Genomic DNA, 15,996 nt, shown 5'->3' on the forward strand with positions numbered 1-15,996 from the left:
CCCCAATATGTCCATGCACACTATGGCTTGTTCAGGCAGTTATTGACATATGCTTTTACAAGCAGAACCCCCCCACCACCACCACCAAACTCACGTTTTGAGAAGAGCCTTGGAACAGAAAAGATGCCTAAGTGCCCAAAAACGCACAAAAAAGCGCGAAAGAGCACAAAAAAGCAGGAAAAAACTCAAAGAAGTTTGAAAACACACAGAAAAATAGAAAAAATGAGCTGAGGGTAGGGTTTGTAAAAAAAAAACAAAACGCTTATGCTCAAAAAAGCTCAAAGAAGCTTAAAGGAGCTCAAATAAGGCTCAAATAAGCTCAATAAAAACGTGCAAAAAAGCCCAAAAAAGTACAAACTTCTTCAAGCTAAAATAAAAGATCATATGCCTGTAAAAGCAGCTTTTTTTTTTTTAGCTGCAGTGCGCATAAGCCCTAAAAACAAAAATTGAATTTATTGCAGTTTGCCAATTTTTAGATATGGTGACTGCGTTAGTTTTTTTAGTCTGTCATTTTTTCAACTCCCTTTAACAGACCAAGCTGTTCAGCAAAATAGTAGTTGGAAGGTTGAGACAAACCATTTACCACTGACAGGGGAGCTTACAATGGTCATCTATTATTATGTAAAACCTTCATCTAACACTACCCGCTCACCAGGCTGACAATGCTGTTGTCCAAAGTTGTCTCCATTGCTCCTCCATCCCTAGCAAATGCACCCTAAGACAGGAAGTGTGTTACTGGCTGGATTATCAAATAATAATGAATAATGGAAAATAAAATTCAGAAAAATAAGTTATATTTCCGCCACTACATCTAAGAATTGGCTGCAGTAGATTACATCTTTGTTTAATACCGCTTAGGCCCCTTTCACACTGGGGCGTCGGCGCCGTTGTTTTTGCGGGGGTTTTCGGCTGCTAGTGGGGCGCTTTTAACTCCCGCTAGTGGCCAAAAAAGGGTTAAAATGACCCGAAAAGCGCCGCTGCAGCGGTGCTTTGCTGGTGCTTTGCTGGCTGTTTGGCAGCAGTGCCCATTCATTTCAATGGGCAAGACCGGTGAAGGAGCGGTGTATACACCGCTCCAAAGATGCTGCTTGCAGGAGTTTTTTTTTACTTCCTGCCAGCGCATCGCCTCAGTGTGAAAGCACTCGGGCTTTCACACTGAGACTGCAGGGGAGCCATTTTTCAGGCGCTTTACAGGCGCTATTTTTAGCCCAAAAGTGCCTGAAAAACATCTCAGTGTGAAAGGGGTCTTAAGGTAAATACGAATGATCTCCAGATATGAGCAGGCAACCAGGAAATATTGTGGAGGCAGTTGGATTGTGCCTGCTCTTCCATCTGCCCTCTGATGTTTCATAATACTTTTACAAACAAACAAAACCCCCCCATTTATTTAAGACAGCCACACACCGATTGAAATTTGCCCAGTTCAGCAGGGAAGGGCTAAATTTCGAACAAACTGTGGCCAACCCTGCACGACAGAAGTCGATTGTTTGACATGCTGGAAAACCATTCTTGATCAGCGGCTGCAGCCACTGATCAGTGTATTCCAACAGCTATGGCCTAACTATCAGAATAAAGTGTCCCTGGAGGGGGGAATTCCTCCATTCACCTTTGCTGACTAAATGATAAAAAAACTAACCATCTATGGCCAGCTTTAGTTTTTAACCTGATGATCCTGCTGTTATTTTTCAACTTCCCTTAACAGACCAAGCTGTGCAGCAAAAGTGGCAGTTAGAGCACTGGGACAAACCATTTAATACACCACTAAACCCTCCTATTCTTTGCAGCCTAGGAAGTTGCCATTTAATCTTCTGTTTGCCATGGTGCTGCACATGTGATCAGTTATGACACCAGTCATTTGGTGGCTTGACAATATGGTTGAGAGCACAAGCAACTGTGACAGTTATCTTTCACAGCATGCAGTGAATGTAACTGTTTTGGGAAACTTTTCAATCAATAAGCTTACTTTCTCTTTAGGACTGACAGCGGTGCTTACAATGGTCATTAGCTTTTATCTGTTTAGTAAAAACCTTCATGCCAAAAAGGGAAGGAATTTACTAAAGGCTGTGCACTTTGCAAGTGCTGATGCTCCAGAGCTTAATAAATAAAAATAAGGTGAAGCTTCACTTTTCAAAGAATAAAACTGAGGGCTGGGGCATGAAATGTCCCCACCCCCACCACATATGGGATCGTGAGAGACTAGTTCGATTATTAAAGGTTTTAAAAAAAAAAAAAAGAAAAGAAAAATAAATAAATACTTACCACGGATTGGAGAAAGGAGCTGGCAGTTATCCAATAAACGGTCCTCTGACACGAGCAGGTAGCTATAAAAGGAAAGAGGATGCGTCATCATACAGGTTGACAGATGAAGACACAGGAGAAAGCTTGTCCACGGCACTGAGAATGGAAAACTTACTGCGGATGATGGTGGATCGGGCCACGGCCAAGGATGAAGATGAGTGGATGCGGTGCTGTCTAGGCTTTATCTGTGCTGGCGGCGGTTTCTGGTTCACGGATTCCATTGTCCAGTTCTCCGGGGTGTGTGGAGAAGATTTTGGGGTCAGTTCGTCTTCTACGGAGAACAGTCTGTGTTCCTACAATTTCCCCTCTGCTGCAACAGGAAATTCCGGGTCGAGTTCGCAGGGTGTATTTCCGCCGTCAGCCCCGCCTTCAGCCATCGTCATGAGGGCCCCGCCATCGGATTCGGATATCACCCTCCCCTTGGCTCCTGGTGAAGGGCACAATGACGCAGTGAAGAACGCTGGAAGACACAATGCTAGACTTCATAGGAGACCTCGCAGGTTCGACTCCACAGTCCGGCGAGTGCCTGCAAAAAGAGGTAATATTTCACAAAAACATTCAAAAAGCTCTGGATTATCCCTGCCTATAGACATGCTTGTGTCTGATTTGAATTATTTGAATGTTCCACATGTTAGACCTGACTATTCATCTGACATTCAATCACTTGTCATTAATAATGATTTTAACCACTCTGAAGTTTCTATGGTTACAGATGGTGGTCGTCAATCGGTGGAAATGGATGAGATGGCATTGCCACACCTGCCAACAGACGCTAATAATGCATCCATCCCTGTTGTTATGGCTACCAAGGGTGAGTCCTCTGACATGTCGCAATTTAAAGAAATTTTATGTAATTTGTAGTAATTTGACGTCAAAGTTTTTGTCTAATTTTAATAGTGTTGATTCACAGTCCCCATTGGATTCAAGTATTGCCCTAGTGTGGTTGGCTCCTTCATCTAGGGGTACTCCTATTTCTACTTCCGTTGCTACATCGACAATTACTGCGGATGCTTCTAACATTGTAGGTTTGTTACTTGTTCTGGAATCTTGCCTAGAAAAGAGCTGCTTACGTGTGAATTGTCGCCTTTAAGTTTCCATTTGAACGCTAATGTTAAAGAAAAGATATGGAAAGGCGATTATATTGAACTTCTATCATTGCTCAATAGGTAGCGGATAGGAAGGATGGAGATAAATTTGAAGATGATAAGCACAGATCAGCGCTTCGGTCTTTTAACAACTGGCTCCAAGCTTTCTGCGTTTATGCTAGTGTTATGGGGGAAAAAAGGCCTGATTTATGCTGTGGTTTGTTTCAACATGTTGAAATAATTCTGGAGGCTTACAAAAATTTCCCTGGACTTTCATGGTTTACTTACGATTAATCATTTCGTCAAAAATTGTCAGTTCATAAATCCATGAAATGGGGAGTTAAAGTGGAGTTCCACCCAAAAATGGTACTTCCACTTTTTGGATTCCCCCCCTCCGGTGTCACATTTGGCACCTTTCAGGGGGGAGGAGGGAGCAAATACCTGTCTAATACAGGTATGTGCTCCCACTTCCTGGCATAGCTCACCGCGGCGCTTGCGGTGACCTATGCCACTTCCGGCGCCTACCCCGTCCTCCCCTGCTGTATTCTGTTAGACAGAACACAGCACGGATCTGAGATGACGTGCAGCACGACTCGCGCATGCGCAGTAGGGAACCAGGAAGTGAAGCGGCGCGGCTTCACTTCCTTATTCCCTTACCGAGGATGACGGCGGCAGCAGCCGAGAGCCAAAGGACGGATCGGCTTTGGCTGCCGACATCGCGGGCTCCCTGGACAGGTAAGTGTCCATATATTAAAAGTCAGCAGCTGCAGTATTTGTAGCTGCTGGCTTTTAATATTTTTTTTCAGCGAACCTCCACTTTAAAGATGTAGGATTATGGCGAAATCTTTTGTTGCCTCAAAAACAATTCCACAAACAACAACCTACTGCTCCTAATGTGTACAGACTTGGTATTTGTTTTCACTTTAATTATGGGCAATGTATTCAAGGAACAGAATACATTTAGGTTGATAACCACCTATCATACCCTAAAGGGCTTTCTTTGAATGATGACATCGATCCTGACCTTTGTTCTGTTCAGTATTCATCATTTGATTATGCGTTGTTGAAGATTAGAAGGGTAGGTGATTCAGCTTTACTTGCGAAAGCTGACATTAAATCTGCGTTTCGGTTATTGCCAATAATTCCATCTGCGTTAAATTCCTTGGGTTTTCAATTGCAAAATAAATTTTATTTTGATAAGTGTCTTCCTATTGGGTGCTCACTTTCCTGCCATTAGGCCCCTTTCACACGGACGGATCGTCTATCCGTTTTTCTTCCATCCGTCGACGGACGACAATGCATTCCTATGGGCAAACGGATGACCATCCGTTACCATCTGTTAACCTCCGATTCCGTTTTTATCTGTTTTTTTTAACGTACAAGGCTACGTCCAGATCCGTCAAAACGGATATTAACTGACAATGTCCGTCAACATCCGATCAGTTAAGATCCGTTTTGAAGAAATAATTCAAAGTTCATACTTTGACAAATTAAAAAACAAAGTGAAAAAAACTTTATTTTAAAAGGGTTATTCAGAATAATAAAACTAAAACGGTTTTGAACATATCATGTGCTTTTGTGTCTTTTTATGCTATCAAAACACAAGGAAATAACCAAATTAATTAATACATTTAAATTTGCACTGCATTATTTATATATATATATATATATATATATATATATATATATTGGTACTGCCATGGATCTTCTCCTGATGGAGATAGAAAGTGGTCGGCAAATTGTTCATGCATGGCAATGTAGGATGGGAGGAGCAATGCTTTCTGGGTAATTTCCTTAAAGGCACAGAAACTGCTGTAAACTGATGAAAACGGATACAAAAACGGATGAAAAAATGGCTGTAAACGTGTAAATTAGCGGATGAAAACGGATATTAACGGAACGAAAGATGGATGAAAACGGAGATTAACGGAACAGAAGACGGATGAAAGCGGATGAAGCAACGGAGAAGAACTGATACGTTTTTAACGTGGCTAAACTGATGGTGCCCGTGTGAAAGGGGCCTTACTTTGAACTATTTTCTTCTTTTATTGAATGGGCAGTTGGCCACCCTAAAAATTCTGATCATTTACTTCATTATCTTGATGATCTTTTGTTTATTGGTAAAGCGAACTTCAGTGATTGCTTATATCTTTTCACTGAATTCAGAATTGTATGTAAAGAATTCCGTATTCCATTGGCACATGAGAAATCTGTTTATCCAACTTCATGTCTTGAATTTTTGGGAATACAAATTGACACTATTTTTCGATGGAATTCCGTTTACCCCTGGAAAAAATTGTGAGAATGCAGAAATTATTAGATTTCGTATTGGCTAAAGAAAAAGTGCGATTGAAGATATTGCAGAAAAGGAGTTTGCCACAGCTAGCTGGCTATACTATTTGTGGACCACTTCCCTCGTACATATAGTAAAAACAAGTTCCTCAAGTTGGGAATTTAAACGGACCACAAACAGTAATTGTAAAAAAGTACAAATTTATTAACATGTATAACGATGAACAACATTCAAATGGAGATAAAAACAAACACATATGTTGGGTGCAGAGATGGAAACAACTGAGAGAGAAGTCCAGAACTGTCAACAGACAGAGCTCCAACGCGTTTAAAAAAAAACACTGCAGATCTTCTTCAGGGACAAAAGGGCTTAGAACTTCCAAAACTGTGGCTTAAATCCCAAGTGTTAATGCTCCACCCAAACAGCAGAAAGTCATAACTCAACAAATGGAGAAAAAGATTGGTCCATCAGAGCCATGCATGAGCATAGGCCAGGAGATCAACAACAACCAGTGATCCACATAAGGCAAAATGGACACCCAAAAAAGTGCCACTAGCCTTTGTATTTGACTGTGATATGTCTGCATTCACAGAAGCTTTAGATGGGACAAATGATATTCATCCTCCAGAGACAGATCATGTCGGTATCAAATAGAGTCTATGTCTAAATATAAGCGTCCAAGACATCACCGGCCATACATTAGTACAGGAGTCTATCGGCAGGCTGGAGTAGCTATGTAATCTTGTGTTTAAGATGGAGTGGTGTGGCTCTTTCCATCTGCCAGGTGGAAGACGGAAAGAGACACACCGCTCCATCCTAAACACAAGATTACATGGCTTCTCCAGCCTGCTGATAGAGTCCTGTACTAATGTATGGCCAGTGATGTCTTGGACGCTTATATGTTGTTCATCGTTATACATGTTAATAAATTTGTACTTTTTTACAATTACTGTTTGTTGTCTGTTTAAAATCCCAACTTGAGGAACTTGTTTTTTACTATTGAAGATACTGCAATCATTATTGGGATTGCTAGCATTTGCTTCTCGATTGATGCCCATTAGTAGGATTTTCTCCAAACGTCTTTATAGAGCTATATCGGGGGTTGTCTTCTCCATATCATTTTGTAAGAATTACTAAAGATATCAGAGATGATTTAATAGTTTGGCATGCGTTTTTACGTAATTATAATGGTTGTTCCCTTTGGCAATCTCCGTTTGGTCCTGCGTCGGTGCTTAATTTACACACTGATGCAGCTGGGTTTTGCGGATATGGAGCGTTTTGGAATGGTCATTGGTCGGTGAATGTATGGCTGGATAGATGGAAAAAGGCAGGTTTGACTACTAATATTGTTCTATTGGAAATCTTTCCAGTTTTGGTTGCTTTGGAACTTTGAGGCATCCATTTTGTTAATAAGAGTATTCTGCCTCATTCAGACAACAGAGGGGTTGTTTTTGCAATTAACTGTTTGTCATCAAAATTATAACCAGTTATTGCTATTTTACGGCACATTGTTTTTAAATGTTTATCCTTTAATATGTGGATTAAAGCAAGATATGTGCCTGGTGTTGAGAATCTAATTGCAGATCATTTGTACCGTTTACAGATTTCTGAGTTCAGGAGGTTACCGGACGTGGATCAAACTGGCACATCTTGCCCTCTACACTTATGGGACCTAGTGTAAATCCTGTCCTTAATGCGATCATGAATTCGGTTGCTCCTACCACATGGACATCATACAAAGCAGCGTGGTCATTATGCTATTCATTTTTGTTAATGTCAGGGCTACAACAAGCTTCCTTTTCGGAAGGCTTGGTTTTATCTTTCCTTAACTCTCTTATGTCTTGTTCTTATTCTTATTGTTACATAGTTAAGATTTTAGCGGGTGTTTCATTTTTTTATGCGTATGTCTGGTGCATAGGTGTGCGCAGCCTACTGCATTAGGGTGTGCACCCCAATGCTCAAACGTGCGTGTGTGTGTGTGTGTGTGTGTATGTATGTATGTATTTGTAATAAATATATATATATATATATATATATATATATATATATATATATATACACTCTAATGAATAAATGTAAAAAACAGTAGGGCAGTGGTTGGTGTCAGTAGAGCAGTGAACGTGTCAGTTGTTTTTATTTTTATTATTTTATATTTGTATTATTTTTACATTTTTTTTAGGAGACCCATTGGGGGGACATTGGTAAAATATCAGGAGGGGGAATCTGTGCTGCACAGGGTGATTAAGGTATGCCCAGGCCAAACACCCTGAGCACACCTATGACTGCAAGTCTATATTAAAGTGATATTAAAGCTTCAGCCTTTAAAAAAAAAAAAAAACATGTCATACCTGCTCTGTGCAATAGTTTTGCACAAAGCAGCCCCAATCCTCTTCTTCTCAGGTCCCCCATCGGCGCTTCTGGTTCCTGCCCCTTGACCAGTGCCCCCAATAGCTAGCTGCTTGCTGTGTCAGCCAATGAGGAGAGATAGACCCAGGGCAGCCAAGGCTCCTATGCCATCACTGGATCAAGAGGTGAGTGTTGGGGGGGCTGTGGAGGGAGCAACACACAACCTTCAGCCTTTACAACCACTTTAATTTTGAGAGTTTAAACGTGCAAAATAAAAATGTTATGTACAAAAAACTTTATAGTTATATAGAACCACTGGAAGGGGTGGGGTGAGGGCTGGGCCAGCTGTCCCTGGCAATGGAACAAACGGCTTATAGTATTGTAGCACTAAAAATTTGATAAACTGAGTAAAAAATAGTAAATAATATCTCAAGAGACAAATCCTTTGCGATCACCTCCTTTACAGTAATTGCAATGAAATGGAAGGCTGATTGTGTCATGTTACAATGAAAAGCAAAGAATGTATTCAAAATATTGCAGTAATAATACTTAGTCCTCAGGATAACATGTGCCATCCTTTTTTTTTTTCAAATCATCTTTTTATTCATTTTATATACCAACAACAGGAAAGGAAAAAAAACAACAACAAATGACATACAACCCCAGCCCGTATTAAGAGGGGAGAAAAAAAAAAAAGGCAAAAGAGCATAAACACTTTTCTTATGGCAGAGCAGTGATGTATGTTTTTCACCTTATGAGGCTTTAATGTTTAAACTGGCATTTTACCTCTGTTTTTTTGGTGCTTTTAGGGTTTCAGAATTGATTCCTCGTAAACTGGGAGGCTGCTCCGGTATATTGTTTGAGGATGTTATTTTTAAATTAGATTACATAGTTACATAGTAGGTGAGGCTGAAAAAAGACACAAGTCCATCAAGTCCAACCTATGTGTGTGATGATTATATAATTGTATATCCCTGTATGTTGCTGTCGTTCAGGTGCTTATCTAATAGTTTCTTGAAAGTATCAATGCCCCCCGCTGAGACCACCACCTGTGGAAGGGAATTCCACATCCTTGCTGCTCTTACAGTAAAGAACTCTCTTTAAACCTCTCTTCTTCTAATTTTAATGAGTGGCTATGAGTCTTGTTAAATTTTCTTCTGTGAAAAAGTTTTATCCCTATTGTGGGGTCACCAGTATGGTATTTGTTTATTGAAATCATATCTCCTCTCAAGCGTCTCTTCTCCGGAGAGAATAAGTTCAGTGCTCGCAACCTTTCCTCATAACGAATATCCTCCAGACCCTTTATTAACTTTGTTGCCCTTCTTTGTACTCGCTCCATTTCCAGTACATCTTTCCTCTTTCCTGAGGACTGATGCCCAGAACTTGACAGCATACTCTAGGTGTGGCCGGACCAGAGTCTTGTAGAGCGGGAGAATTATCGTTTTATCTCTGGAGTTGATCCCCTTTTTAATGCATGCCAATATTCTGTTTGCTTTGTTAGCAGCAAAATGGGGACCAGTACTCCCCATTTATCACCACCCTCTGAACTCGCCCTTGTAGCCAGTTTTCAATCCATGTACTCACCCTATGGTCCATGCCAACGGACCTTATTTTGTACAGTAAACGTTTATGGGCAACTGTGTCAAATGCTTTTGCAAAATCCAGATACACCACACCTACGGGCCTTCCTTTATCTAGATGGTAACTCACCTCCTCATAGAAGGTTAATAGAACGATTCTTCATGAATCCATGGTGATTACTGCTAATGATACCGTTCTCATTACTAAAATCTTGTATATAGTCCCTTATCATCCCCTCCAAGAGTTTACATACTATTGATGTTAGGCTAACGGTTCTGTAATTCTCAGAGATGTATTTTGGGCCCTTTTTAAATATTAATGCTACATTGGCTTTTCTCCAATCAGCTGTACCATTCCAGTCAGTAGACTGTCAGTAAAAATTAGGATCAATGGTCTGGCAATTACTGGACTGAGTTCCCTAAGTACCCTCGGGTACAAGCCATCTGGTCCCGGTCATTTATTAATGTTAAGTTTCCCAAGTCTAATTTTAATTCTGTCCTCTGTTAACCATGGAGATGCTTCCTGTGATGTGTCATGAGGATAAACACTGCAGTTTTGGTTACTGAAGCCCCCCGATTCCCTCATGAAGACTGAGGAGAAGAATAAATTCAATACCTTCGCCATCTCCCCATCCTTTGTAACCAGATGTCCTTCCTCATTCTTTATGGGGCCAATATGGTCTGTCCTCCTTTTTTACTGTTTACATACTTAAAGAATTTCTTGGGATTTTTTTTGTTCTCCTCCGCTCTGTGTCTTTCATGTTCTATCTTAGCCATCCTTATTGCACCCTAACATTTCTTGTTGCATTCTTTATAAAGTCTGAATGCTGATGATGATCATCATCCCTCAACCCCGTATTTTTGAAGGCCTTCTCCTTTGCTTTTATATGCATTTTTACATAGGAGTTAAGTCATCCAGGACTTTTGATCGCTCTTTTAAATTTATTACCCAATGGGATGCATTGGCTAATGCTCTTATTTAATATCCTCTGAAAGCAAACCCATCTCTCCTCCGTGTTCTTTGTTCCTAAGATTTTATCCCAATTTATGCCTTCTAGCAAGGTTCCTAGTGATCGCTGTTACCTAAATTGCCCTGTATTTCCACATCCTTGTTGGTAATCAGTAGATCCAGTAAAGCTTTATATTCTTTTCATATTTTATTGCGTAAGCGTAAGACTCATCCTTTGGGACGTGGTAGATGGATCACTTTGAGGAGAAACTTAGGTTCTAAACTTTGTTTATTTACTTTGATACAATATTTGGCTATAAGGCCGTCTTTTTCAAGCCACTTTCTCAAACATATGGATGGGAAAACCTATGACAATTTATCAATTTACAGCAGTTTTGAAAAAATGTTTGATCCACTTGAACCTTGAAAAGCTAAATATTACTTCGCACTCCTTCAGAATAGAGGCAGCCACTGAAGCGGCTATGCTAGGATTTAATGAAACTGATAAAAAACATTGGTAGATGGAAATCTAATTGTTTTAGATCATATGTTCGGCTTAATTCTTCCTTTTAATTTTCAGGTAATATAATTAACATCTGGATTATCGGTCACTCGTTTTTATTCTGGGCCAAGAAAAGAGCTAAGCTTAGAATTTATGGTACCAATCTAGGTTCACCAACTGATTTGTATAAGGTTCAGAAAACGTGGAATGCAGTGGAAGGATTTACATGACACTGTCACTGTGTCGTATTTACATGGACAATGGCCAGTTCCACAAATTGTCATATTACATTTGTCTGGCAATGACTGTAACACTTTAGGTTTGTTAGCACAAATCAAGTTAGATTTATTGTGTTTGCATGTAGTGCTTCCTGACACTATTTTTATTTTTTCCAAAATAGTTCCTTGTTTACATTGTTTACATTGCTGTCCCTGGAGCTTTAATACAGTGATAAGATTCGCAAATGTCTCAATAGGACATTAGTGAAGTTCATGCCTTCTAGAAATGGTTTATCTTTCGGACATATGGAGCTTGAAGGAGGATTATCGGGTTTATACAGACCTGATAATGTTCATTTATCGGACATAGCTCTTGATATTTTCAATCTTGACATGCTGTGTAGAATTGGCTGTTGCTCGGGGGGATGTGCCAGTCTCATTAATATTGAGCCTGACGTATGGGATGTTATGTTGGATTTAAAGTATTAGCTACAGTCATGTGATGTAATATTTCAATATTATAATATAAGTATTGCTTAATGAAATTTAATAAAATTCATGATTAATTTATGAATTTATTGATAATTAATTCATTTGTTTATTATTATACCTATAATAAAAGACACGGCCTATTCAAACCACAGGTTATTGAGTCAAGAATATTATTTTGTTTGAGACAAAAAGTTCTGTCTACGATCCCATAAAAGTGAGGGGTGGGGCATGAAATGTCCCCACCCCCACCACATATGGACTCCTGAGAGACTAGTTAGATTAATAAAGGTTTAAAAAAATAAAAATAAATAAATAAATACCACGGATTGGAGAAAGGAGCTGGCAGTTATCCAATAAACGGTCCTCTGACAGGAGCAGGTAACTACTACTACTACTACTGTTGTGGCCCTATTTATGAGGTGTATAATTTCTTTGTATTGAGATTTTATGTTGGTGTTTAGTGTCCCTTATTACAAAAAGGGGATGTTATGTTGGATTTAAAGTATTAGCTCAAGCTTATACAGCTGAGCTACAGTTATGTGATGTATTATTTCAATATTATAATATAAGTATTGCTTAATTAAATTTTTTAAAATTAATGATTAATTTATGAATTTATTGATAATTGGTAATTAATTTATGTATTATCTTACCTATAATAAAGGGCACGGCCTATTCAAACCACAGGTTATTGAGTCAAGAATATTATTTTGTTTGAAATAAAAAGTTATGCCTACTATCCCATACCTAATCACATGAAAATAAAAAAAAGCAGCATTTTTCCTTGCACATGATTGGATGATGGAAACTAGCAGAGATTTCCCCTCATTTACTAAGCTCTGGAGCAATTGCACTTGCAGAGTGCACAGTAATTTGCCTTTAAGTGGCTATTAAGCCTAAACATTTTTTACCTTTACCATTACCTGCATTAAGGTAAACAATTTTTAGGTAGCAGGATCCCCCCTCACCTTTTCACCCACTATGTCTGCACCCTCTCACGTACCATGTCTGCACCCTCTCACCCACCATGTCTGCATCCTTTCACGTACCATGTCTGCACCCTCTCACGTACCATGTCTGCATCCTCTCACCCACCATGTCTGCACCCTCTCACCCACCATGTCTGCACCCTCTCACCCACCATGTCTGCACCCTCTCACGTACCATGTCTGCACCCTCTCATGTACCATGTCTGCACCTTCTCACATACCATGTCTGCACCCACTCACCCACCATGTCTGCACCCTCTCACATACCATGTCTGCACCCTCTCACCCACCATGTCTGCACCCTCTCATGTACCATGTCTGCATCCTCTTACGTACCATGTCTGCACCCTCTCACCCATCATGTCTGCCCCCTCTCACTCACCATGTCTGCACCCTCTCACCCACCATGTCTGCACCCTCTCACCCTCCCCTGTACCATGTCTGCACCCTCTCATGTACCATGTCTGCACCCTCTCCTCTACCATATCTGCACCCTCTCACCCTCCCCTGTACCATGTCTGCACCCTCTCCTGTACCATTTCCGCTCCCTCTGATTGTCTCCTTAACCATCTCTGTACACTCTCTGACAGTCTCCTGTACCATCTCCGCACACTCTCTGACCATCTCTTGTATCATCTCCGCACACTATCTGACCATCTTTTGTATCATCTCTGCACATTCTCTGACCCTCTCCCTTTCTCTCTTTTTCTCCCTTTCTCTCTTTTTCTCTCTCCCTCTTTCTCCCTCTCTCTCTTTTTCTCTCTCCCTCTCTCTCTTTTTCTCTCTCCCTCTTCCTCCCTTTTTCTCTCTCCCTCTTTCTCCCTTTTTTTCTCTCCCTCTTTCTCCCTTTTTCTTTCTCCCTCTTTCTCTTTCTTTCTCTCTCCCTCTTCCTTCTCACTCAATCCCTCTTTCATCTCAGACTCTAACCACACCCCCATTAAGCCACGCCCAATATTTAGTTTAAGCCATGTCCATTTTTCGCTGTGCCACATTTTTTCTCACTATTAAACCACACCCACAAATGCATGCCCCGCCCCTAATTAAAGTAAGACTCTGCCTACATACAAAAAAGTGTCCCCATCAATTTTTTTAGAATGTTGGCAACTATGACCTCCCCCTGGGTCTAGAGTGGGGGTCTTCAAACTATGGCCCTCCAGTTGTTCAGGAACTACAATTCCCATCATGCCTACTCATAGTTAGTCAGGTTGAAAAAAGACCATCTAGTTCAACCAAAAAAAAGAAATACAATTCCATATACACAAACCTTCACCCACAGTTGATCCAGAGGAAGGCGAAAAACCCCAGAAAAGCATACTCCAATTTGCTGCAGCAGGGGAAAAAATCCCTTCCTGATTCCCGGAGAGGCAATCGGATTTTCCCTGGATCAACTTTACTTATAAATGTTAGTACCCATTTATTTTACAGTATGTACATTTAGGAAAGAATCCAGGCCTTTTTATAAAAGCAATCTACTGAGCTGGCCAGAACCACCTCTGGAGGGAGTCCCTTCCACATTTTCATAGCTCTTACTGTGAAGAAACCTTTCTGTATTTGGAGATGAAATCTTTTTTCCTCTAGACGTAAAGACTGCCCCCTTGTCCCTTTGTGATGACCTTAAAGTGAATAACTCAACACCAAGTTCACTATATGGACCACTTATGTATTTGTACATGTTGATCATATCCCCCTTAATCTCCTCTTCTCAAGAGGGACTAGATTCAGTTCCTCTAATCTTTCCTCATAGCTGAGCTACTCCATGCCTCCTATCAGTTTGGTTGCCCTTCTCTGCACTTTCTCCAGTTCCCCGATATCCTTTGAGAACTGGTGCCCAAAACTGAACTGCATATTCCAGATGAGGTCTTACCAATGATTTGTACAGGGGCAAAATGATATCTCTCTGTCTGGAGTCCATACCTCTCTTAATACAAGAAAGGACTTTGCTCGCTTTGGAAACCGAGGCTTGGCATTGCATGCTATTATTGAGCTTATGATCTACCAAAATCCCCAGATCCTTCTCCACTATGGATTTCCCCACTTGTACTCCCCCTAGTATGTATGATGCATGCATATTCTTAGCCCCCAAGTACATAACTTAACATTTATCAACATTAAACCTCATTTGCCACTTAGTTGCCCAATTAGACAGTGCGATGAGGTCAGCTTGTAAATTGGAGACATCCTGTAAGGATTTTATTCCACTGCATAGCTTGGTGTCATCTGCAAAGACAGAAATTGTACTTTTAATCCCAGACCCTATATCATTTATAAAGGTATTAAAAAGTAAGGGTCCCACCATTGAACCTTGGGGTACACCACTGATAACCTTAGACCATTCAAAGTAAGAATCATTAACCACTACTCTCTGAATTAGTTTTTTTTGCCAGTTTTCTTTTTACAAATTGATCTTTCCAAGCCTGTAGACTTTAGCTTACACATTAGCTGTGTGTGGGGAATGTGCAGCCAGGAGTGCTGGTGGTATCTGCAGGCGGTGGAGCTTGGACCAGTTCCACAGGAGGAGAGGAGATACTACTGCATGCAGTCCTGCAACATTTTGTGCTACTCTCAAAAGGGGGCCCCCAGTTCCTGGTCCATAAGGACTTTGCCACTGATCCAAAAGACTAGGTGTTTCTAGCAAGGAAAGCAGTCCGGGATCTTTCTCTGTACATAGGAAAAAAGTTGTTCTCATCTGTTGTTTTCAAGTCAAGATGGGCATCCCATAATCCATATATCCTATCCTTGTTTTTTTCCCCCAATAAAACATCAAAAATAAGCCCATGGACTGATTTCTTGTGCCTGGATGCAAGTTGGAAATGTGTTATTCTGACTTCAACTGTTGTGATAGTGACTTATTCCTTGATCAGACCTCTATGCCTGGCCTGTATAAGCAGATATCACTGCGGACAGCCTTTATCAGATAGCTGAACTCACCAAACACTTTTTTCCCATCTACAAGATCTTTATTGCAAGCAGGAGGTATAGTAGACAACTGTGGTAGATAAATGAAAAGACGATATTTGCAGGTTAAAACATGGTAATGTGTTCCCAGATGCGAGCAGATTGCAAAAGGTCTAGACAAAAGTGGCCATCTCTTATTTCATCAAGAGTGCGAGAAGGAACAGGAAGTATATCATAAAGTGGGCGGAACACAGAAAGGAACACAGAAAAAAATGATGCAATACCCAAAACAACCACAAGATGGTAGTATATCAATCAACTATACAGAGGTCAAATAAACACTAGCTAA

At 40.5% G+C, this 15,996-nt stretch overlaps 1 protein-coding gene and 1 long non-coding RNA gene across 3 annotated transcripts in view; one reads left to right on the forward strand and one right to left on the reverse strand.

Annotated features, from left to right (window-relative positions):
* The window catches only part of LOC141140582 (uncharacterized), a 47,744-nt gene extending 45,080 nt beyond the window's left edge, over positions 1 to 2,664 (reverse strand). Inside the window, exons 1-2 of the long non-coding RNA XR_012243956.1 lie at positions 2,414 to 2,664; positions 2,260 to 2,321 (exon numbers count right to left, since the gene is read on the reverse strand). This is a non-coding gene — a long non-coding RNA (uncharacterized lncRNA). The remainder of the gene's footprint in view (positions 1 to 2,259; positions 2,322 to 2,413) is intronic.
* LOC141140575 (uncharacterized) lies at positions 1,569 to 12,300 on the forward strand. 2 transcript variants are annotated; one of them, XM_073627931.1, is made up of 3 exons: positions 1,569 to 2,836; positions 3,011 to 3,109; positions 11,132 to 12,300. In XM_073627931.1, the coding sequence occupies exons 1-3, from the start codon at positions 2,401 to 2,403 to the stop codon at positions 11,281 to 11,283; spliced, it is 687 nt and encodes a 228-aa protein (XP_073484032.1). In that variant the 5' UTR covers positions 1,569 to 2,400; the 3' UTR covers positions 11,284 to 12,300. The 2 variants fall into 2 exon arrangements, with proteins under 2 accessions (XP_073484032.1, XP_073484041.1); XM_073627940.1 differs by lacking the exon at positions 11,132 to 12,300 and adding an exon at positions 7,280 to 7,665.
* Positions 12,301 to 15,996: the final 3,696 nt, after the last annotated feature.

This window comes from Aquarana catesbeiana, linkage group LG01, assembly GCF_042186555.1.
Source record: "Aquarana catesbeiana isolate 2022-GZ linkage group LG01, ASM4218655v1, whole genome shotgun sequence".
NCBI lineage: Eukaryota > Metazoa > Chordata > Amphibia > Anura > Ranidae > Aquarana > Aquarana catesbeiana.

Bases quoted from the DNA above. Each gene is read 5' to 3' on its own strand.
- LOC141140575 (XM_073627931.1), top strand. From the start codon at position 2,401: ATGGAAAACTTACTGCGGATGATGGTGGATCGGGCCACGGCCAAGGAT. The intron at 2,837-3,010 runs GTAATATTTCAC...CTATGGTTACAG, and splicing joins GCGAGTGCCTGCAAAAAGAG to ATGGTGGTCGTCAATCGGTG. The intron at 3,110-11,131 runs GTGAGTCCTCTG...TTTAATTTTCAG, and splicing joins TGTTGTTATGGCTACCAAGG to GTAATATAATTAACATCTGG.